Below are 25849 nucleotides of genomic sequence, written 5' to 3' on the forward strand. Positions count from 1 at the left end.
CGGGATCACAAAATTAAAAATAATTTGGGGTCTATCATTACATGTTTATTTATTATATTAATATAATAGCACCATAATTAGAATTAAACCTATAACATTCTATTATTTTATAATATAATTAGTAGGTGCACAATTATAGTTAAATTTTCAATCGGGCAGTTCAAAAATAATATATACTATACTTATATATTTAATAATAGTATTTATACATATATATATACTCTTCAAAAGAAGAAACGCAAAACCACATTGTCGTAACATTTGGAGAATTGATTTAATTATTGAATGGTGAGTCCGATAATTACCAAATGTTGCAGGATTGTTCACAATTCACTCTAGTCCATTGTGAGTAAGTGATAGGACACACCACCAAGGTCAAGGTCATCTGGAGTCAATACCGGGTGTGGCCTCCGCGTGTGTTGACAACTGCCTGGCACCGCCTGCCCATTGAAGCAACCAGAGTACGGATGACATCCCGGGGGATGGTGGCCCACTCGGCCTGCAAGGCTGCTGCCAGCTCGGGCAGGGTCTGGGGCTGTGGTTGTCGCTGTCGGAGGCGTCGGTCCAACTCGTCCCATAGATGCTCAATTGGGTTCAAATCCGGTGATATCGATGGCCAAGGAAGGACATTAATGTTGTTGTTCTGTAGGAAAGCCGTTGTGAGACGTGCTGGTGTGAGGCCTGGCGTTGTCATGTTGGAACACTGCGTTGGCGTTGGCCATAACTGGAACGATGTGTGGCCGGAGGATCTGGTCAATGTAGCCCTGTGCATTCAGGTTTCCCTGCACGTGGACCAGGTCAGTTCTGCCAGTGTGTGAGATGGCTGCCCACACCATGACACTACCCCCGCCGAAATCTGTCCACTTCCTGCACGCAGTTTGCTGCATAACGTTCACCACGACGCCTATACACGCGACATCTTCCATCATGACGTCGGAGCAGAAATCGGGACTCGTCACTGAACCACACCTGTCTCCATCGCAGTTGAGGCCATTGTCGATGAATCTGGCACCACTGCAGTCGGAGTCGACGGTGTTGTGGTGTTAAGATGACACCTCGAACTGGACGTCTGGCACGAATTCCTACCTCACGTAGGCGGTTCCGTACGGTCTGGTCGGATATCCTGCGCAAACCTGGTATTGCTGCGGCTGTGGAGGTGGCAGTAGTCAATCGTTCCCGAAGGTGGCGTACCCGGATGTAGCGGTCCTGCCCGGGGGTAGTGACCCGTGGTCGACCGGATCTAGGGAGGTCACGTGTTGATCCATGTTGCAGGTAACGGTCCCACAGTCTGGAGATGGTGCTTGGGGACACATGGAATGCCCTGGCAACGGCCGTTCTGGATTCGCCTGCGTCTAGTCGGCCGATGGCATTGTTTCTCTGCGGTTCACTGAGACGTGGCATGTCCTGGATTGTCAACTGTCGGCCAGATACAGAGGCCAGGCAAGCGAACACCCTGCACTTTTATACTGTCGGTGTTCATGTTGCACGTGCAGACAACGCACGTGCAGTGGTGACATGGTTTGCACGTGGCTGCGTTTTTGCGAATATTCACATTTTGGAACTTTATTGTACAGTAGCTGCGTTTTATCGAATGTAACCGTGGGAATGTGTTTGGGACATGCAATGACCTTATATTCACAAAGCATGAACCGGTAGGAAACATAAAATCGGAGTTATAACCCATTTGTACCCTTTTGCGTTTCTTTTTTTGAAGAGTATATATTATATATATATATATATATATATTTTTATTTTTATTTTATTATTTAACTTTAGCCCTAGAGGAAAAAGGATTCGCAAAGGAACCCAGCGTCACCGAGCAGTCCGGCGCTCCAACAGGCGGGGGCCCAATAAGGTAAATCCGGATTTCCATGGGGGGGCGTTCGGGGGGGGGGGGGCCTCCTAACAGGCATCCCTACCGGCCCAAACCGCCAACGCCCTATCGCACCCAAATATGCACCCTACCACGGATGACAAATGTCATTGCTATATAATCCTCGGTGTCACCCAAGTAACCACTTATTCGTTAAGTGGGTGGCTCCGAGTACCGGTCAGGTTTTTTTGTTTGTATATATACAATTGACCGATCAAATTAATACCGTTTAAAACCTGTTTGATAATTAAAAAGAACGGGTACATGTAAATTAAAATAATAATATGCTAAGAGGGAAGATTTAACAATAATAACTAAATTTATTATAACAATTAATTAAAAATATAATAACTATACCATACTTAATTAAAAACTAAAACACATTCACACCCAGCCATATATTCCGCCTGTGAAGGGCGGCACAGACACTGCCAGGTGTCCGCGCCGCCAAGTCAAGGCGGAAAAAAACAACATTCACGCAACCACTCTCACACTAGGTTCAGATTACACTTTTTGGCCAGCTATAAGCGCGGACCAAATAGAGGACATTTATAACGGGACCGGGTTCTAATTGGTCAGAACCCGGGCCCAGAAAGCCACTCGCCCCAGCACCCAATAATTAATCATTCTAGTAAAGATAACAGTAAAGAGTAGACGTGCTAGCAGCGGCCAGCAGAGAAAGAAGAAAAGTGAAGCGAAAGTTTCCATACGGTTAAGATGTGGGAAGTGATAGAGGGTACCGGACAAGCTAATGTCCCAAGGCTACCCACGGCAAGACCCGGCTCTCCGGATATCACCGAATGGCACCTCGGGAACACTCGTGAGCGGCATTCAGCAGTTAAGACAGAAGAAAGAATACACAGTGTGTGTTAGAAGTGAACCGGATCGATATTCGACACTCAGTATGGAAGGGTGCGTTGCGATTGGCTGAATCTCGATCCCTAGTCGGAGCCGTTTGAGATATAAAAAAAAGCCAGTGTTAAAGAAACAACAGGCGGAAATTGAGCAGCTGCGATTGACTGGATTTCGATTCCCTCTCTGGAAAAAAAAGAAAGAAAGGAATGTGGATGTTACAACTCTTCAGCCAATCGCCAACATGTGAATGAAGATTATTGTGTATAGGCTGTTCGGTGTTTCTAAAATTGTTTAAAAGGAAAAAGAGGTTTATTAATATAATTAATTAAAAAAGGAAATAAGCATTTATAATTAAAAAGAGTTAAGATATTATATATAAAAGGAAAGTTATTCGGTTTGTCCACGGGAGGGTAAGGCCAGCGCCGTTACCACCGTGGACAAGGTTTGCCACCAGCCAACTGTCCGCCGCTGTAAGGTGAGTTTAGAATTTTAGCAGGCTCCTGATTGAGTGTAGAATTATAGTCCTCGGACCGCCCTCGACCAAATTTACTTGGTTAACATTTTATGTGCCAGCTACTTGTTATATATTTATTTTAGTGTCTTTTACAAAGTTTAAAATAGCCCGTTCCACCTCCTGTTTGAGAGCGGGGGGGCGGGTTAAATATTTTAACCGGATTAAATTTAATTTTACATTTATCTATTGTTGTTTTAAGAATATTTCTTTCCTTAATATATTTTTTACAATAAAAAAGGAAGTGTCTTACATTATCTAATTTTTTACAGATAGCACAGAGTGCCGTATTACTTTTTTTAATTTTAAATTGGGTGTTGTTCAGACCAAAAACAACACCAAGGCGCAGTTTAGTAATGATTGTTTCGGTTTTAACATTTAAATAGGTAGGTCTTTTCGAATTAACTTTAGGTTTGATTAGATAGTGCCATAGTCTTGTTTTAATATTCCATTCAGTTTGCCAGAAATTAAGAAATTTTTTGTGGGCTATGGCCATAGTTTCATTAAGATTAATATTGATATTAATTTCAATTTTATCTATGTCTAGAGCTTTTTTAGCTAGTAGATCTGCGTTTTCGTTGCCAGAGATGCCGACATGAGCAGGGACCCATTCCAAAGTTATAAATAACCCTTTACTGTTGTTATAATTAATCATATTTATAATTTGCTTAATTAGATAAGAACTCTTGAATTTTAGATTCTGGAGAGCTTGTAGTGAGCTCAGGGAGTCGGATAGTATAAGAAATTTTTGGGGGGTCGAGTAATTAGTGATATTAGTAAGAATCCACTTGAGCACAGAGTAGATGGCCATCAGTTCAGTAGTAAATACCGAAACGTGGTCAGTCACTCTGGCGTGGTGGGAGCTAGAAATGTTAGGCAAGCTAGGCCTGACACAGAAGGCCATGCCTGCTTTACCAGAAAGTGGGTCCTTGGAGCCATCTGTGTATATATGGATATAGTCAGAATAATAGTCATTTAAAGCTGCTCTAAATATTATATTTTTAAATGGTTCAAATTCTGTTTTTAAAATTTCCTTTCTTAGGAGCAAAGGGACATTCGGCGGTTTAATTAACCAGGGTGGCACCAAGGGGGGAGAATATTTATCCAGATTAATATCCAAGAGTTCTAAATTAGACGCCATTCTGTTATTAAAGTTAACTGCAGAATTAATATTAATGTGTAAATAGTCATCATTATTCGGTTTAATAGTTGCTACAGGGTTTAGTGGTACTAGATATTTAGCTTTAAACCAATGTTTAAGACAAAGCTGGGTGCGCCTAACACTGAGAGGGAGAATGTTTAGCTCCACACGCAGACTGTCATTTGGTGTGCCCGGGGAGATTTTGGTTATAATTCTAAGCCCTTTGTTGTATATTGATTCTAACTTATCCAGCTGAAAAAGTGATGCACAGCAGAAGGCTTGGGCACCATATTGTAACCTGGAGACGATAAATGCTTCGAAAATCATTAAAAGAGTATGTCTGTCAGCCCCCCACTTGGTTGCAGATATAATAGGGGTGCAACGATACAATCAAAACCGTATTGCGATATATTGCGATACGACAAACCGTATTGCAGTATGTATTGCGATATATATCTGATATTTATGGATTTGTTTAATGAAGGCAGAAGCGAAACAAATCTAATTGTCTAAATTTAACATAATGAAATAAATAATAAATGAAAGGAATAAAATGTATGAATTTTAATTACCATATATATATATATATAACGTACGAGTATTCAGTACTGTGTCTAGAAAGTTAATAACAGATAATGCCGTTGGAACGTTTAACAGCTTGAGATAACACCAGGGAACATTTTTGTACTTTACTAGGACCTACCTTTAATTACCAGTAGGTTTCTCCCACGTTAGTCCAGATAAAAATCGTGAACCCCCCCCCCCCCCCCCCCCACCCAAAACCAACATTACAATGACAAATATTCCACATACTAGACGGTCACCTATATCGAGGGGCGGGACGTAGCCCAGTGGTAAAGCGTTCACTTGATACGCGGTCAGTCTAGGATCGATCCCCGTCGGTGGACCCATTGATCTATTTCTCGTTCCAGCCAGTGCTCCACAACTGGTGTAACAAAGGCCGTGGTATGTACTACCCTGTCTGTCGGATGGTGCATATAAAAGACTCCTTGCGGCTAATCGAAAAGAGTAGCCCATGAAGTGGCGACAGCGGTTTTCCTCTCTCAACGTCTGTGTGGTCCTTAACCATGTCCGACGCCATATAACCGTAAATACAATGTGTTGAGTGCGTCGTTAAATAAAACATTTCCTTCCTTCCTATATATCACCGGCTTCGGTGGCGTCGTGGTTAGGCCACGATTGGAAGCCAGTTTGGAAAATTATACATTATTGTGATAAGACTTCGGAATTTGTTGACTTAGATTTTAAGACAGCACATAACATTATATTCACATATTCCAAATTATTTAAATACGGTAAAGTAGCATCTAGCCAATGTCCTGTTTGTTTTAAACAAGAAGAAGATATGTGTCATTTATTGTTGTATTGTGATGAACTTTATGATTTAATTTCTATTTTTCATGAAATATGTATTTATATGTTTAAGGATAATGGTATTTCTTTAGAATTGTTAAAAAAAATTATTGCTTTTTGGGTGTTACTTCAAAATACAAAATTGCTCAAATGAATTCATCAGTGTTTTGCTCTCAATATATAGAATATCAGTTTTCAAGAGACGTTTAATAGCGGAATCAAGGGGTGTAAATATTAATATTGTTAAGTTTTTTAAGCATTATCTGCATCAGTACTTCTTACTACTTTTAAATCAATATCGCTTTAAAAATAGATTTTCTGCATTTATTAATAAATATATTAAAAATAATATTTTTCTTGATCTAAATAATGATGAATTAGTTTTTAAATACCCACTTGAAAACTGATATTTATATTAGTATTTTTCTTTAAAATGTCATATTATCTTATAATATCAATATCCCTCAATTTTCTTTTAATGTTTGCGTGTGTTTGTGTGAATGTGTGTGAGTTCGTGATAAATGTGTGAGTGGCTCTATGCGAGAGTATGTGCGTGGATATGTGTGAATCTTTTTATTATTTTTATTTGTAAATTTTATGTATATGGTGCAATATTGAGTTTCACAAATAAAAAGATTAAAAAAAAGGCCATCGGTCTACAGGCTGGTAAGTACTGGGTTCGGATCCTAGTCGAGGCATGGGATTTTTAATCCAGATACCGACACCACACCCTGAGTGAGTGCTTCGCAAGGCTCAATGGGTGTAAACCACTTGCACCGACCAGTGTTCCATAACTGGTTCAACAAAGGCCATGGTTTGTGCTATCCTGCCTGTGGGAAGCGCAAATAAAAGATTCCTTGCTGCCTGTCGTAAAAGAGTAGCCTATGTGGCGACAGCGGGTTTCCTCTAAAAACAGTGACCATATGTTTGACGTCCAATAGCCGATGATAAGATAAAAAAATCAATGTGTTCTAGTGGCGTCGTTAAATAAAACAAACTTTACTTTACTTTTCCTTCCTAAATTATATCTCCCAGGCTAAAAGGCATGTACTTTTTCGCCTGCTGCCAGTTCGTGTCATCGCTAAGTTTAAAGTCGCCGCGTAAACAGACGAGTGCTATGCATGACTATTTGCACACTTTCTGTTTGTTTGTCAAATAAGATACAAGAAAACAATAACGTGTAAATATCACGATACACAAAACTGTACCGCGGTTCGTATCGAGCTGATGAAACATCGTGATATACCGGTATACCGGTTTATCGTTGCAGCACTAAGATATAACTCTGAGTAAATTATTACATTTTTTAACTACATCTTTTATATGTTCATTAAAAGAAAGTGCTGGGTCAAAAATGACTCCCAGAAATTTAACTGACATTACCTGAGCTATGGGATGATTATCTAGTGTTAAATTAAGTTTATACCGTCTCTTAAAGTTATTATTAGTAAAAAGAATAGCAGAGGTCTTAGATCTTGAGATGGTAACACCCCAGGTTTCAGCCCAATTTTGAAGTATATATCTTTTTGAATATCTATTTTAATCTTTTCTATACACTTTCCAGATCGCCAAAAAGCTGTGTCATCAGCAAATAGACCAATACTAAGCTTAGTGTCCTCATTGGACGAGCCAGTGAGGGCAGTAGCTAGATCATTAATAAAAATACTGAAAAGTGTTGGGGCTATTACAGATCCCTGGGGTATGCCGTTCTCAAGGTTTAGAATATCAGAAAATGTTTCAGTAACATTAACAGTAAAAGATCTGTTGTTAATAAAACGTTCAATAAATGCAAACATAGGCCCTCTAATGCCCATGTTATACACTTTAATTAGTAACCCGTGTCGCCAAACCATATCATAAGCCTTTTCCAGATCAACAAATATTCCGACCACTTTGTCGCCATGACTTAAAGCATTTGCAATTTCAGATTGGAGTCTAAAAAGGTGGTCGGCAGTAGAGTGGTTTTTTCTGAAGCCACTCTGATATATGGTCAAAAGATGATTACTTTCTAAATAATAGCTGAGTCTGGCATTAACCATGGCCTCCGTGGTTTTGCAAACACTGGATGTTAGTGAGATGGGACGGTAGTTAGATGGGTTAGTTAAATCTTTCCCTTTCTTGGGGAGGCTGACAACCTCAGCATGTTTCCATGCTAAGGGGAGATAACCCTGTTTCCAGGCTTTATTATAAAGTTCCAGGAAAAGTCTGAGGGTAGCTTCAGGCATATTTTGGAAAAAGAGATAGCTGAATTTATCTGGCCCAGGGGCGGTACCCTTCCTGTGAGCAAAAGCCTCAGTCATCTCCTGGAGGGAAAATGGAATGTTATAATCTATATTGTGTTTAGAACATTTGGCATCCAGGGGGACTTTATAGTTTTTTTCTATATTTTCTTTTATATTAGAAAATTTTTGTGGGAAGTTACCATTACTTGAATTTTCTTGAAAGGTTTGTCCAAATATTGTAGCTTTTTGTTGATTAGTGGTATAGAGTTTATTAGCTTTTAATAAGGAAGATTTAGCAAGAGTTTTTCCCTGAATGTGTTTTATTTTTGCCCATACTTCTGTAACCCTAGATTGACTATTTAATGATGAGCAAAATTTATTCCATGAGTCCTTTTTAAGTCTAAACAATTCTTGTGTAACTTTAAATTTACTTTCTTTAAATTTATCTAAATTATCCAGAGTTTTATCACTCTGGTATTTCTTACGCATTTTATTTCTGTGTTTAATAATATTAGCTAGATTATCATTCCACCAAGGTACTGAATTATATCTGACTTTAGCGTTTGATATTGGAATAGTTTTATTTGCTATTATTGTAATCTTATCAATCAGATTTTTATTAAATTTATCTATATTATTACTTCTAATATCCTCCGGCCTAAGATTCAAGCATAGCTGATAGAAACCTGGCCAATCTGCTTTATTAAAATTCCATTTTTCTTTAGCTTTAGGTATTTCCCTCCATGTCCCATTTAAGTTATAATATGTATAATAGGGAGTGGTCACTATTAAAATCGTTAATGACCTGCCACTCACATTTGGACGCCATCTCCTCTGAGACCATAGTGAGGTCTAGCCAGGTCCAGGAATGGTAGGAGTCAGAAAAAAAGGTTGGAGACCCATCATTTAAACAGACAGCTTTAACAGTTTCTATAAATTGTTCAATAATAAGCCCCTGTTTATCGTTAGTGTTAGATCCCCATAAAGAGTTGCGGCAGTTAAAGTCTCCTAGAATAATTAACTTATTTATTTGTGTTTTAGAAATGGAATCCAAATAGTTATTTATAGTAAGTTTATTGTGTTGGCTGCCTGGGTGAACATAAAAGTTATAAATGTCTATATTCTCGACTCCGCCATACACTGTAGTGCCCAAGACCTCAATATTGTTTTTGGTCTCGTTGAGCGGGATGCGGGAGTAGAACATGTCATTCCTGATGAAAGTAGCTATACCTCCTCTAGTAGAAAAATTATTATTATAGAAAAACCCAAAATACCCCGGAATATTAAAATTCCTAAAATATTTTTTATTTTTATTTTTATCTTGATTACCATTATCTAGCCAGGTTTCTTGTATGCAAATAACATCTATGGCCGGTTTAGCATCTACTATATATTTCTTTAATTCGTCTCCATGGTTTAATGATTTAATGCTTTTAGCATTCCACTGGAGAATGGCCAAACCTTTAAATTTATCTATTTTGATTTTAGTTTGTTTATTAGCGCTGTTGTTGTTATTGTTAATATTATAACTATTATTTACACTATTGTTATTGTTACTGTTATTGTTAAGTTTAGTTAAATATTTGGGTGTAACTTTATTTCTCTTGTCTCCCATAATTGGTTTGAAGCAGTACTAATTATAAGCTCTATTGGTTTATTTAATCTAGTCTATATTATGATGACTAGGCGTGGAGACAGGAGTTGGTTTGGCCATTCTCGGTGCATACCAGTTAAAGCTATTTGTTAGAACTTTTGGGTTTTTAATAGTAATACCAAAAATCAATGTGCTCTAGCGGCGTCGTTAAATAAAAACAAACTTTACTTTTTTTAATAGTAATACCAAGATGGTGCGAAAAGGCTAGACAGGCTGAGTGCGTAGCCATTTTAATGGTTTCCTCTTGTAGATTTCCCTTAATAGGTACCCCCAGGGAACCGTCCAGAAACAGCCCCGTTAAAACCCGCAGAAGTTGTTCTGCTGTTATGGGCTGATCTGGGCCGTTGTTTATGTTTCTCATTAAGGGGGGGGGGGGGGGGGGGGGGGGGGGGCTTTGTGTAGGCGTTCCCAGCATTAAAATTATTAGTTCTAAGAAGGGGGGGTGGGGGGTGGGGCGGCTGCCGGTGTGTGTCTTTGACGCTCGACTGGGTTATAAGCCCCCCTTGGCGGGTGGAAGGACTCCTCTCTGGGCTTGGAGTATAATATCCGAATGGCTTCCTGGTGGTGGTGGCACTCCTGGCTATGAGTGTAGTGCTGACCCTTACAGTTGGCACATTTTAATGCATTGGTGCATGGGTTGTTCGTCCCCCACTTTGGGTGCTTTCCCCACACCTAAAGCAGACTGGGTCCCCCCTGAAACGACATTTTTTTATGCTGTGTCCCCATCTCTGGCACTGCGCACATTTTATCGGTTTTGGTCTGAACATTAATAATGGATAGGATTGGGACCTGAAGAATATCAGGTCCACAGTTATTTTTATCTTTTAGAAGCACGTCCCAGTAGCCATTTTTCCAGATTGTAACATTTTTAATATCAAGGTCGGGGTTTTCTTTGATTAAGATATTTTGAAGGTGCACTGCAGACAGCGGTCCGGGTGGCATCCTGACCAACCGTCTGCAAGTGAAGTCTTGTATAGTAGGGTTATTGTTTATGGGGTTTTTTAATTTTTCTTTAGTTGGTTTGGTACCGACCACAGTGAACTGGGGTGGTGCGGTAGGTCCCGTACTATGAAGAGGGGCGATCCCAGAACCGCCTTTAGCTGGCTCCACCCCTTTATAGAAGGCCAAGGGTACCTGGGTACCCTTGGGTGGTGAATTGGGAACTGGGGTTTTAGGTGGGAGTGGGGGGGTACTCCTCATTAAATGTTGGTTGGTTGTTAATATTTTTTTTTGCTAACTGATCACCCCCGGGGCAGGTTGATTTTAAAACTACTTTCCGTTTCCGGGGAGAGGATTTTTTGATGGGAGAACGCAAAAATTCTGCACAGACTGGGGCCTTGTTTACATTTTCAAAATGCAGACTGCGTTTAGATTTTTTAGTTTTAACTACTGTAAACTCTTTTATGAATTTTGACCGGGAGAGAGTGGCTACTGGGCCAAAGATATCGCACGGCTCGTCCCCCCATACTCCCACCGCAACCGGTTGGGCAGATTTTTTAGGAGGGGCCGTACAGTCTTTTGGGTTAGAGTTTGGGGTGGGTGAGGCGGGCGCTCTAACACTAGGCTGAATTTTTTGTTGATCATTTGGAGGTTCAGACTTGTCCGCAGAGGGTAGTTTACTGTCGGGAGGCCTCTCGGCCGTCTCCGAGCCCACTTCGGAAGGAGTCGGAGACCGCCGAGTGGCCTGTGAGTTGGCTTCGGGTTTGTCTGGCATTAGCATGTTTACATTTATCGAGGAAGTGCGGACCTGAACGGAGCCATATAAAGATGACGGTGGTGGGCTGTTGTTGACGTTATTTTGGGGAATAGAGCTTAAGACCTGGAAGTGAATGTTTTGACTAAGTTGGGAATCTTGCGTGTACCCTAACTGGGAGGAAGAGGGGGTTGGGGTATGAGTAGGGTCCAGGCTCTTGTTAACGTCTATAGGCTCCTGGTAGATGGTCTCAAATAAGATCTCTACACTAAGACTGGTGTTAGGGTCGGGACGGAGATAGAAGTAACTGCCTAGTTTAAGAAGGGGTGTCTCTGTTTTTGAGTGAATGAAAACTCTTCCATCCGTGAGCCTGGTGAAAAAGAAAAGAGAGGTTTCTAAGTTAAAGGAGGCATCTGAGGAGATGGAATTAATAGATTCCTGCAAAAAAAAGTATTCATACCTGGATGGATTCTTTCCAGCAAAGAAGACTTGTCTAATTCCAGATATGGGGGGTGGGGGGGGGGGGGGGTGACGTGGGGGGTTTAACAAAGATTTTACTTTTTTTTTGCTGTTTCATCTCCTGTATATTTTTCATATATATCATCTTCCAAAAGTCTGTAACGATTGGAAGTGGTAATATTGTACTTACCCAACTCTTCATCCGTAGATGCGTGGGTCACCTCCTCTGCCACCCTCCTCTTTCTCTGGCCCTCGTGGTGTGGTGTAGGGGGAAGGATCTTTTTCTTCCTCTTCACTGTCTTGGTGGTAGCTGGTGGCGGTGGCTGTGACCCACTGGCGCTTGCTGCGTCGAGATGAGGTTTGGCGCTTTCCTCGCCAGTAACAACAGAGTCGGTGGTTGGGTTGGGACAATTATTTATTTCAATGGGGGAAACTTCTGGTGGTTCTTCTCCAAGATATATGATTAGATTATTTGATCCAGTAGAGGAATCCGGTTCCTCATCGCCGTTACCTAAAAAAAATTTGAGGTCGGTGGCGACCCCGGCGACGTTGTTCCCCCGGGGGGGTGGGGAATCCGAAAAAGATTCATCGGACGGAAATTCCTCTATGGTTGATAGACAGGGTTTAGTTAGTATATCGGCCATGATATTTCTAACGGGTGTCCGGAATAGGGGTTGTATGGGGGGTTGCGAGCCGTTCATTTGGGGGGAAGAAGCATAATACGGTGTTTTTTCTCCTGTTTGGGGGGTACCAAAGTCATGGTCCCAGGCAAGTTGTTCATTTGAAAGTCTGTTTGGTGTCATACTGTTATTTAGAACTGCGTCTAACCTATCCGTAGATGTGTTATGATTATCATTCGAGTCTTTTACCTCGGATGTATTTAGTACTGATTCCAACATGGCGGCTGTCATGTCGGCTGTCATGGCGGATAAAGGTCAAGTTGTGGTTTATTGTTATTTTGTTATTTTAATTTTACAAAGTCTTCCTAATAGAAATTATTTATTTAAGTATTATAATAGTACAGTATAACAGTTAATACTGTCTTAGATAGTAGCTGGCACTACTATAAAACAATAATTAAGAGTTAATAGACTAATTTACGATTACAATAACTACTCAAAATAAACAAAGGGGGGCCATTAGTATCCTAATGCAAGGGAGATCAGAGGACGTAATCGTAAGCAATAAAATAAGAATTCTCAATCCCTGAACGGAGCCTGCAAGAGAAAATACAATGGAAATATAGTGGCTAGTGACTTACTCTTGTCCAATGGTGGTATACTAATATATTTAATGTAAAAGAGCTCAAGGCTTTAATAAACTGGATAGTTGTATGGATAGACCTCTCCCGCTGAAGACAAAAACCGAATGTGTTACCAGTGACCAGTACACTACACCACACTGCTTTTATTCACCAAAACTACTCACACCCAAGCTCCCAAAGCATGCACCACACTATTTCATACCCACACTCTACAGTCATTCTCAACAACTACAAGCCAAGCTACAGCTCTATTGTTCTATTGCATTAATAGTAACGCACAAGGCTGTCAATAATTATACACCAAGCTATTTCTGACTTCTAATGCTACATTGCCTCAGCTACATAAAACATACTGACAAACTGAACAGTGACAATGTAGCTCAATACAAAAAATAATAATAATAATTTACAAAATACATTTGACTTGTGACAGCCATATATCTTTTTGAACCTCACCTATTTTTACCATACTTCATTCATATTTCTAGGATACCAAGTGTTGTTCTTACTACATTAGACACCCACTTAAAGCAGTTATTTAAAAAAAACCCAAAACATTTGGGTGTTGATAGGCAAACCTTTCCTTTCTATCTTTTCTTTTCCTTTTCCCCTTTCTTTTATCCTCTCTATGCTCGTTTTACCTATCCATTTTGACCCTCGGATCATTTAAAAAACCCAAATATGGATATGCTTGCACAATGTAGATGACAAATGAAATGAATGTAAGTACTGTGTATGTGTGTATGTGTATGTGTATGTGTATGTGTATGAGCCGTCGCACGCGAAAACCTACAACTTAGCATGACGTCAGAAACCGAGTAAACGCAGCTCAAAAGTTTAACATCACATGCAAATGCGGAAGTAAAAGTTGACATGCTGTTTGCGTTGTTTGTTTTGCAGAATTTAGAAGATGACATCTTCTTTACATAAAGATCAGTTTGAAGTAAACATATATCTATATGTACAATAGTGTTTGGTTACTATTTTGTATTTTGTACCTGAGAACATCGGTCGAGATCGGTAGCGATACCATCAGTACTTTGATACTGTCATACACATATACAAGCATAGGGAGAAGTTAGACCAAACATCAAATTAGGATCGTATCGGGTTGCATGGGTCTACCACTCGGTTAGGCCTACTAGTCCAGTCAAATTAGCTCCAAAAAGTGGTCAACCCACAAGTAATTGCAACAGAATTGATTTGAATGTTTTTTAAATCTGAAATACCTCATCTACAACATATTAAAAATATCAAGGCGAGGGGAAAGTGCATAAAATTGTATGTATATGACCCATAGGAGAAATATTGGTGTTTGTGTTTTATTAGAAGGTAGGGATACATTTTCCACCATAACTTTCTTATTAATTGATATATTTTCTTAAATTATCTATCATCTTAAAGATAACAGACTGTGCTTTTTTGTAGAATATAATTTAGTAAAATTTGTTAATCTATGACGTCACAAGCTCGCCATAATTATCTCCCCTTCGGCAAATCTACAATTTCTCATATCTTTACATTAAAATGTTTGTCCTAAAACTATTATTTGGAAAAAGTATGAACTAAAAGTGATTTAAATTGTAATAATATGCATGAATAAATTATTTTAGATCTATTGATGGTATGTTGTTTGTTATTCAGGTGATTTATATATTGTTTTGTGAACTTTTAAATTTGAACATTGTAAACATACACTTTTTAAAATCATTGTCAATTGTTTTCTATGTGTATCTGTTATTTCATTGTCCCTCTTTGTGCATTTGTGTAATCTGTAATATAATAAGCAAGGCCGTTTTAACAGTTTTTGACCTTTCTGATAGCTTCTTATCTTTTGATTTGTACTAATAACCGCTTTTTCGTACTTGACCGAAGTTGCACTTCTCAAGGATCTTTTTGCGCTCAGGACTAGTCTACTACATTACACACATCATGCTAAACACTGCATACACATATTAATTCCATAAATACAACGACTGGAAGCCGCCATCTATTACACTTAATATAGAGGTGACTATATACCCGACGGCCGTGCACATAGACTCAGCTAATGAGGGCTGGCTATCTACACAGCGATCGTATTTAGGGGGAAATCCCAATGTACGGCCATCACACCCCATCGAAACTTTCCCACTTTGTTTGGGACACTGTCAATATATATATATATATTTATCAACACACCAAAACACATTCCATAGTTTGCACGTGCATCACGCATTTGTCCCGTACACGTGCGTGGGGTGTCATTCTCAATTTTAATAATTTCCAGAAAGGTCAATTAATCACTGGAACATTATTTCTGTCAATCGTTTTCATTCTGTTGATCATACAGTTGTTATTGTTTTGTTTTTAGTCATTTTTATTTTTTGAATTTGCGGTTTACTGATAAAAAACCCGTCAACTTTAAAATTTCACTTCTAACCCCAATCGTCCTTCAAGCTCTGAGCTATCAAAGCTTCCATGTATGTATGTATGTATGTATGTATGTCTCTTTATCTGTCTCTCTATCTGTGTCTCTGTCTGTGTGTGTGTGTGTGTGTATATGTATATATATGTGGGTATGTATATGTATATGTGTATGTGTATGTGTGTATATATATGTATGTGTGTATATATCTATGTATATGTATGTATGTGTGCATACATGTATATATGAAATATGTTATAATTTTATTATTATTGTACATTGTAAGACGATGATTCAAGGCACCCCAACCTTGACATTGCCAATGACCTGGGATAAAAAAAAAAAAAAAATTAGGAACTAAAATAAAGGTTGAGTTACTTGAGCAGATTGTAGTTGCTAGGATATTTTAATTTAGTGTATTGGGATGGTGGTGGATTTTCACAATGCCACTTTGTACCATAATTTATATTATACTATACTCATTATGTACCCAAGACAACTCCATTCCTTTTTATACACCTGTCTATGATGGGTCGTATTATGGTATAGCATTGTCTGTATGTATGTTCGTATGTAGGTCTGTCTGTTAAATTTTTCTTGTCCGGGCCATATCTTGCATTCAGATGCATACAGGACCATCAAACCTCATATGTAGGAACAACTTGGGGTGGTGTGTCACATACAATTACTAGGTCACTGTGATACAAATAAATCAAATAATTTGTCTATATTCACAAAATTAGAATTTAATCATAATTGTAACATAGTCATTAATATCTATGGTTTTCCATCAAACTCCTGACGGACGCATCATGTACCTTATTGGTACTCTTGTTGTATTTTAATGTTTGATTGTACTATGTAGGTGGTAATATCTATTTTTTGTGCCTGTTATAATTGTCTAAGTGCTGTTTGTGTTATCATTTCAGAAAGATGATGTGATCTTGTGAATTTGGCTGATCTATTTACAGATGGTATTCTGTATATCTTCCAATATATGAACAAGTGAAGAGCCTGTCTTTGTTTATGTTCAATCTTTTGACTGTCCAAATAAGCAGAAAGAATGCATTTTTACATCCATCTAAACAGACCAAAATATTTTAAGTACTGCATTGCAAAGAAAACAAGTCTGTAAGGTGCAGGCGATTTGGTGCCATAGGTTTGGTGTAAAGAAAATTTTGTAAATACCTTGAAAAACAAAGAGCTTTAATTTAGTATTTAACATTTTTAAAAAAAGTGTTTGGTTTTTTGGTTGAAATAACTGAGCAAAATGATGATGTTGAATCCAGTGACTTTAGAGCATGGTTATTTTGCAAGGCTGGCAGAAGGCCTATCCTTTACGCCTGGTGAGGAATTAAAGTTTGAGATGCTTCGTTTGAAGACTTATGAGCAATGGAATGATTACGACAAAGCCCGTCCAATCAAACTGGCAAAAGCAGGCTTTGTATACACTGGGCATAGCTCTCTTGTGCAGTGCTTTGTATGTCGGTGCAACAAACAAGACTGGAACAAGAACTTGGACCCTATGACGGAACATGTCAAATTGAACTCTCAGTGTCCCTTTGTGCGTCATGTTCCCAACATTAACATCTCCGTGTTTATCCCAGATGATGATACCTACAAACGTATTAATGATTTGCTTCATCAGCAGTACTGCGTTTCTGCTGGACATCATCCTGAATCGGGAGGATCAAGTTCTGTGGCAGTGGCAGTACATACATCAGATCCGCCACCACCTACAGGCAGACCGCTAGCTGGACAACCAGCTGCTACTGTGACCACTTCCTCAGACAGTCACAACTATCCCGTTGTGGCTAGTGACAATGCGTCTGCCGGTACCACTCAGCAGGCAATAGGGGACTACATTTCTAGAGATTCTGAAGCTGCTCCCATTCGGGAGGAGTTTGCCCGTTTCAAAGCTGAAGCTGCCAGATTTGCCACATTCAACAGTTGGCCTAGCACTGCTAGGGCCGACCCCCGTGATCTAGCGAGGAATGGTTTCATATACACAAGGATTGCTGACAGAGTGCAGTGTGTGTTCTGCAGAGGCATTCTCAGGAACTGGACAGAGGAGGATAATCCTGCAGACGAACATCTGGAGCACTTTCCCCACTGTCCATTTGTCAATGGTGAAAATGTTGGTAACATACCAGATGTTCACATTACTGAAGGTAACATTTTAATACAATGTAATAGTATTACGAACTGGACCCACTTGAGGCCCAAAACATATATACTTTTTTTATTCTAAGTATTATGTATAGTCAAACCTGCTTTAGCAGCCATTTGTATTAAATAGTCTTGTTAACATCTGTGTTAAGAGGCCACATTTTTGTTCAACCAAATCATCTAATATAGTTCAAACTGACCTTTATTAATTCCTTTTTTTAAGAGTCCACATTGCTAAAAGGCAGTATCAATATAATACGGTTACCTTGAATCTATACTAACAAAACATAGCCAGATTTAGGATACCTAACATTGGGACAATTCACAAAGAAGAATTTGAAGATTTAGGATAGGGAGGGGTTGAAAACTGGACAAAATAATTTCCATCCAGATGATGCATGTTTTAAGGATGTAAGATAAGTGTATTTATAGTACATGTGTTAGTGTTGTACCATAATTTAATTTTGATGAAATTGATAATAAAAACCATTATTAACTACAATAACATATGTTTTAAGTCAGTCTTCACAAGGAAAAGTTTGTTTTATTTAACGATACCACTGGAGCACATTGATTTTTTATCTTATCATCGGCTATTGGACGTCAGACATATGGTCATTCTGACATTGTTTTTAGAGGAAACCCACTGTCGTCACATAGGCTACTTTTTTACGACAGGCAGCAAGGGATCTTTTATTTGCGCTTCCCACAGGCAGGATAGCACAAACCATGGCCTTTGTTGAACCAGTTATGGATCATTGGTCGGTGCAAGTGGTTTACACCTACCCATTGAGCCTTGCGGAGCACTCACTCAGGGTTTGGAGTCTGTATCTGGATTAAAAATCCCATGCCTCGACTGGGATCCGAACCCAGTACCTACCAGCCTGTAGACCGATGGCCTAACCACGACGCCACAGAGGCCGGTCATCTTCACAAGGAAGGCAAGTGGCCTTAAATCCACTTAAATAGTATTAGGACAGTGGCAAATTGATTGTCTTTCAGTGAATTTTTTAATACATTTTAATTGAAGCTTCATATGATTGCTCATCTAGCACCATTTCAGGTCAGGTCACCCTGATTTTGCTCATGGTGAAGACTGTTAGTTCTGTTGCATTGTTGATGATACTATTTGCAGGCAATGACTTTGTGAATGTGATCTCTGATATGACTCTCGGTATTGTGACTGACAGACCAAGACATCCAAACTATGCAGTTGAGGCTGTACGACTGAATTCATTCGTGAACTGGCCCACTACAAAGGAACAGACTCCAGAAATGCTTGCAAAGGCTGGATTTTTTTATGCAGGTGAGATGTTTAACCACGTAAATGTGACCTGATGTTCCATGAACTGAGGTCACATACCTGTATATGTAGCAATATTGCTTTTGTGCAAAATCATTAAAAAGAAAGAAAGTGATATTTTAACATACTTATGAATTTTGTTACTTTGTGACATTTTAACAAATAAAATCATGATTAAGGATGTCATGTTTATAATATACCTAAGTTCGTTAGTAGCACTTTATGTAAAAAACTAAATATGATGAATCTAAGGAGACACGAGGGTCATATACCCCCTCCCAGAGATTAAAGCACTGACATATTTTACTGAATTGACATATAAATGAGAAGTTTTCATATCTTGAAGGAACATTGAGTTGCTTAATATATCAGAATGAAATAACCTTTTGTTGAATCAGTTAATCTTTAGAGTTTAAAAAAGACTCTCTTAGAATTTCCCCATGCCCCCTTCAGAAATACATGTACTTGTATTTGAAAAAAGTGTATACCGGTATTATTAAATTATGATAAACTTACTGAGGCATATTTACTTGACATGTATGCTTTTTAGTGGTCATTCATAAATATTAACAATTTCATGAGCCATCAGTGAATGGCTCCTTACTGATGATGAAGTTATGATCTAGGACTTTGAGTTTTATGATGATGATGACGATGATGATGATGATGAAATGTTTTAGGAATTTGTGTTTACTGATAATGATGAAATTGTTGTAGGAATTGGTGTTTACTGATGATGAAATTATGTATTAGGAATACTACTGGTGTTTAATGATGATGATGAAAAGTTTTGGGAATTGGTATTTACTGATGATGATGATGATGATAAAATTATGATATTTTAGGAATTGGTGTTTTTTTATGACAGTGTTATGCAGCACCAACAATTCAAGGACTGTTTGATTCGCTTACAAGTCTTGAACACATTTCTTTTACATTTGTCTGTTTTTTTTCATTTCATGTATGATTGCTTTTTAATACTAGTAGTACTTTCATTGTAACAGAATGATTGATTGAATGAATGAATGTTTAACAACACCCAGCACAAAAGTACACATCGGTAAGTATGTGAATAGGATTAAATTAAAAATAAAACTAGCATAATTAGGTAACAAAACACCGTGTAAAGACCTGCACAGGTAAAAGAATATCAAAGTAAAATATTTTAAAACTTTGTATAAAAATCAAATTGTTTTTAAAATTTTAAAATTCTGGATAGAATTTAAAAGATTCGAATATATTTCTGTTACCAAATATATCTTTTGTCGTTGGCTTCGGACGACTACACTCCACCAAAATGTGATGCACTGTCACATTGAGGAGGATCCTTCTTTAAAATAAGGGGCGGGACGTAGCCCAGTGGTAAAGCGTTCGCTTGATGCGTGGTCGGTCTAGGATCAATCCCCGTCGGTGGACCCATTGGGCTATTTCTCGTTCCAGTCAATTCTCCACAACTGGTATAACAAAGGCCATGCTATGTACTGTCCTGTCCTGTCTGTGGTATGGTGCATATAAAACATCCCTTGCTGCTAATCGAAAAGAGTAGCCCATGAAGTGGTGACAACGGGTTTCCTCTCTCAATATCTGTGCTGTCCTTAACCATATTTCTGACACCATATAACCGTAAATAAAATGTGTTGAGTGTGTCATTAAATAAAATATTTCTTTCTTTCTTTAAAATAAATGAATGTGTTAAATGTGTATAGCCTATGTGAGCATGATTCAAGACCACCTCATCCTTCCTACACTTCTTGTAGGATTGCCATTATCAGGACTGGCTTGACAGAATGAAGCTTGTTCACAATTGCACCATTCCAGGCATCTTACCAAGTCGAAAACATATATTGTTTAATATTGTTTAATATATTTAAAATAACTGATGGTGACACTAACATTGGCATGGGGCAAATTCAAAGCAGACTTGGCAGCTGAATCTGCCTTTTCATTGCCCTTGATGCCAATATGGCTAAGTATCCAACAAAATATGACATTTTATTGGCAGTGGATAAAAAGACATACTTTCATATGACCATCCCAACCAAGGGATGTTCTAGCTTCCATGTATTGTAATGCTTGGAGACACGTGCTGAGTCTGTGAAATTTTGGATGCACATGAATCCATAATCTCTTCCAGGGCTTTAATGATTGCCCAAATTTTAGCAGTGAATATTGATGCTGAATTGGGGAATCTCATGGTAATTATTGTTTTTGACGGAAAAATTGTAGCAGAAGCCACAGAATTCCCATCCCATGATCTATAAATAAACAGGAAATGTAATCATGTTACCTGTGTTGAAGTTCCATGTGTTGTGTATAAATAACTGCATCTGCGCCATCGTTCTTCAGAAGTACAAGGTTAAAAATAATTTTGGGTACTTTGATACATGAAGGTGGCAAAACAAAATATGAAGGTATTTCCAAAATGTTGGTTAAATCAATGTAGGAAACTTCACTGTAACAGAAAGAAATGTTTTATTTAATGACGCACTCAACACATTTTATTTACAGTTATATGGCGTCAGACATATGGTTACGGACCACACAGATTTTGAGAGGAAACCCGCTGTCGCCACTATATGGGCTACTCTTCCGATTAGCAGCAAGGGATCTTTTATTTGCGCTTCCCACAGGCAGGATAGCACAAACCATGGCCTTTGTTGAACCAGTTATGGATCACTGGTCGGTGCAAGTGGTTTACACCTACCCATTGAGCCTTGCGGAGCACTCACTCAGGGTTTGGAGTCTGTATCTGGATTAAAAATCCCATGCCTCGACTGGGATCCGAACCCAGTACCTACTAGCCTGTAGACCGATGGCCTACCACAACGCCACCAAGGCCGGTCTTCACTGTAACAGATGCACATTTCTGTTGTACTAGCTTTATTTTTGGTGAGGGTGACATTGGTTAGAAATATAATGATAATGTGTCATGTAATAATTGCCCTGATACATCCAACACATTTTGTTTTGCACTAATATCTTGCTCACATTAATTTTATGATTTACATTGTGTTCTAGGAATTGAAGGTTACTGATGTTGATGAAATTATGTTTTAGGAATTGGAGACAGCGTTAAATGTTTCTTCTGTGATGGTGGTCTAAGAACCTGGGAACCTGGTGATGATCCATGGAGAGAACATGCTCGTTGGTTTGCAAAATGTCCGTATGTCCGTCAGGTCAAGGGGCCCGAGTTCATTGCAACAGCATCTAGGAATGCCAATGTAAGTAACATATACTTCAGCAGCCATTCACAGTTCAAAGCATATACATTTTCATTATTTTACATAAATATTAGGGACTTCTTTAAATATTCCATGTTATTGATAATTGAGTGTCCTGATTCCTGATAGGGTACCTGTATGTATCGAGTCCATCTTATAGTTGTTTATGAAATTTGTACTCCAAATATGTTTACTCCAACAGTACAATACAACATTCACAATTCACGGGTGTGTTTTCCTTAATGGAAAGTGGTGAATGTATTCAATTTACTAAAATATTTGCATTTGAATAATGTTTGTATTTAATTTTAGGCGAATGCTGCCAGAACCCGAAATGACAACAAGAAAAACCAAACACTTGGTGTGTATTACTGTTAATATACATTTAATTTAATTATTTCCAAGTACTTTGACCATTTTATTTTTATAAACATACTTTAAATAAATTATTATTATATCATTCACACACGTCAAATTTAGCATTTTTTTATTTTTTATTTGCTCATTAAATTTAGAACAATATTTACATAGTCTTGATGGGATATTCAAAATAGAATAGGGTTACCTGAATTTGGTTTTGTATAACACACAAATGACGATTGTTAAATCTCTGACTCTTGATGTTTCACTATAGGTTGGACTATACCAATTCAAATCCCATAGGCGACCATGTTAACGTTTGTGTTTAAAAACACTATATGCAATATATCAACCAAACTGTGACCCATAAATATCAGTACTACAACCCCTACCTCAAAGTATTAACTGCAGAAAATGGTACCTTTCATGGCTAATTTTCGGTATAACCAGATGTTTCTGCAACACCCCTAGTTTCGCACAAAATTTTAGTACTTTTTTTTACAGGTACCCCATACATGTTCCAAGCACAAGGCTACTTGACACGGTGGTACTACATCAAATAAAATTGCATACATTTTTAGCCCAGATGAAACTAATTTTTTTTACAACCAACACACTCACATTTATAACCAATCACAGGACTTGTGGTGTTAACTTCTCTATCAAAAGTTCGGTACACCTCGAACTTCGACCCAGCCGGAAATTAATTGGTATAGTGCAACCTATACTGATAACATACATGTTTCAAAAGGTGGTGAATCATGTGTTTTTATGACAACCAGGATCTGGTGTCTTCTGACATAAACTGACAACCTCACTGAAACTGTTGTTTCTACAGTGCAACCTAATTTAATGTACACCTCACAAAACACATGTATTTTGTACAGTTTTGTACAAATGCAATATGTCATATTTGAAAAAATAATTTTTTTTAAAATAATACTCCTGAAGATATTTATTGTCAGATGTGTGTGTGTGCTCAGCTATATATGTAGAGACAGCATGGCTATTCAGAGTACCTCAAACTCCTTAAACTTATTCCATTGAAACACATGTACTTGACTGACCCCTAGATTATGAAGACCTCAATAGGCACATCAAAGAAATATCAGTATTAAAAAAATACAATGTCTGAGGAAGGGAAAACCAACATGACTGCATCTGTATGAAGTAATGACTTAATGTCCTGCACATCACTGTTGGAAGAAAATCCTGTATGCTGAGTGTGGGCATCTTCAAGTTACCATGTGCGGGAATTTCAAATCCATCAGCTATGCAGATTTTCAAATTGGACCATCAAAACCATTGGCAGCCACCAATATTCCTGACTATATTTTATGTATACCCTACTGTAGTTGGAGGTTTTAAAAATTTGTGATATCTGGAATTATCATGCAGCTTTCGCATATTTATTTTTGATTCATTACTAAAAAAACCTGTTTTTAAGTGACATAATTACCCGAACATCTATTTTATTGCATTATTTTCTAATCCAGATCAATACAATATGTATATTGGATGTATTCCTACAATCTGTAATCCAGCATATCATTTAGCTATTAACATTGGATAATACAGCATTAACAATAAATAAATCATCAAATTACACCAAGGTAGATAATCAAATCTGGAAAAATTGGTTCCAAATCTAGTATACACTTAAAATACACTTCATGGGAGCAAACTAAGTGATTATTTTAAAAAAAGATTTGATCTGGAGACCTAAAGATATGTTTAACAAGCTTATTGTTATGTATAAATGAGAACAGAAGGCACAATAGTGACAAAAATTTTAATTATGGTTTTGGTAAAATAATTCTTCAAAGTAAAAAAAAATTTCCCCTAAAACTACAAATGTGTCTAAAATATGACTTAGCACCCTATAAATATGCCAAAAGGACAATAAAAATCAAGGTCTTTAAAAAGTTAAGCTATCAGAAGTACACACATGAAACATTAACTATGTTTATAGAAGTTAAAGACATTATCCCAATATTGGCACATGTTATTTTTAATATAAAAATAAATTGCTATTAAAATCTAAGTTCAGACTGCCTAGATATATAATCATATTTAAGAGCAGTTGTATATGGCAAGTCAAACACCATGTAAATAAGAACATTCAAATCTGTATAGTATGAATTATAGGCCAAAACCAACTTTTCCTCAGTGCTAATTTTTGTTCAAACTCCATTCAGAGCTATGTACAGTAATTATTGTCAAGGTCAAGGTCATTGTGAACTTGCATGGGCCGAGTGACGGCTAATTAATCAAATAGTGTAGTTTAATTTAATTAAATCACAAAAATCATAATCTTTTTTATTATGCACTGAATATGTGCTATAGGTTGGACTATACCAATTCAAATCCCATAGGCGACCATGTTAACGTTTGTGTTTAAAAACACTATATGCAATATATCAACCAAAACTGTGACCCATAAATATCAGTACTACAACCCCTACCTCAAAGTATTAACTGCAGAAAATGGTACCTTTCATGGCTCATTTTCGGTATAACCAGATGTTTCTGCAACACCCCTAGTTTCGCACAAAATTTTAGTACTTTTTTTTACAGGTACCCCATACATGTTCCAAGCACAAGGCTACTTGACACGGTGGTACTACATCAAATAAAATTGCATACATTTTTAGCCCAGATGAAACTAATTTTTTTTACAACCAACACACTCACATTTATAACCAATCACAGGACTTGTGGTGTTAACTTCTCTATCAAAAGTTCGGTACACCTCGAACTTCGACCCAGCCGGAAATTAATTGGTATAGTGCAACCTATAGCCTCTATTAGAAATAGGCAGAGTTACATCCCCTAACCACTAACTACTTCCGGCATGTTCCAGTTATAGCAAATATGGCTGATGACCACAGTTGTTTGTGAATCTTCAGCTGAAATTTATGCATGCCAGTCCCTGGCATCATAAATGTCCCTACCTAAAATAAAGAATGATACAGGTAAAAATTAAGTTGATGAAATTGTGTTTTGTTATAACTGACCATGTGTTAAATATAGGAGATGAATCTAGCAAGCTGTCACCCACCCTGATTATTTTGGTCACTTGCTTGGAGTTTTTTTTTTTCCAAAGCTGAAATCTTGCCTCACATTAATTATCATAATTTCATTTAAACATATAAACACACCTGTAGTTTTAATGAATTGTGTGTGACAATAACACAGTTGTAATAGATAATAGAAACATGTTTATAGTGCGTCCCACGAGGAACATTTTTTCATGCTATGGAATTTACTACAAGTTATTTATTTCTGAGCCCCTTGTTTTCTAAATTACACACAGAAATAGTATATTTTTGTTAGTTCCGAA

At 37.9% G+C, this 25849-nt stretch overlaps 1 protein-coding gene across 1 annotated transcript; it reads left to right on the forward strand.

The window, feature by feature from the left end:
* Window positions 1–1795: 1795 nt before the first annotated feature.
* LOC121391264 (baculoviral IAP repeat-containing protein 7-A-like) lies at window positions 1796–22507 on the forward strand (the record flags this gene model as incomplete). The annotated part of the gene is made up of 5 exons (XM_041522952.1): window positions 1796–1855; window positions 16383–17624; window positions 18758–18928; window positions 21983–22146; window positions 22459–22507. Coding segments are annotated over exons 2-5 (1285 nt in total), but the record flags the coding sequence as incomplete, so codon positions are not given.
* Between the last annotated feature and the right edge of the window lie 3342 nt (window positions 22508–25849).

Source organism: Gigantopelta aegis, unplaced genomic scaffold (genome assembly GCF_016097555.1).
Source record: "Gigantopelta aegis isolate Gae_Host unplaced genomic scaffold, Gae_host_genome ctg2021_pilon_pilon:::debris, whole genome shotgun sequence".
NCBI lineage: Eukaryota > Metazoa > Mollusca > Gastropoda > Neomphalida > Peltospiridae > Gigantopelta > Gigantopelta aegis.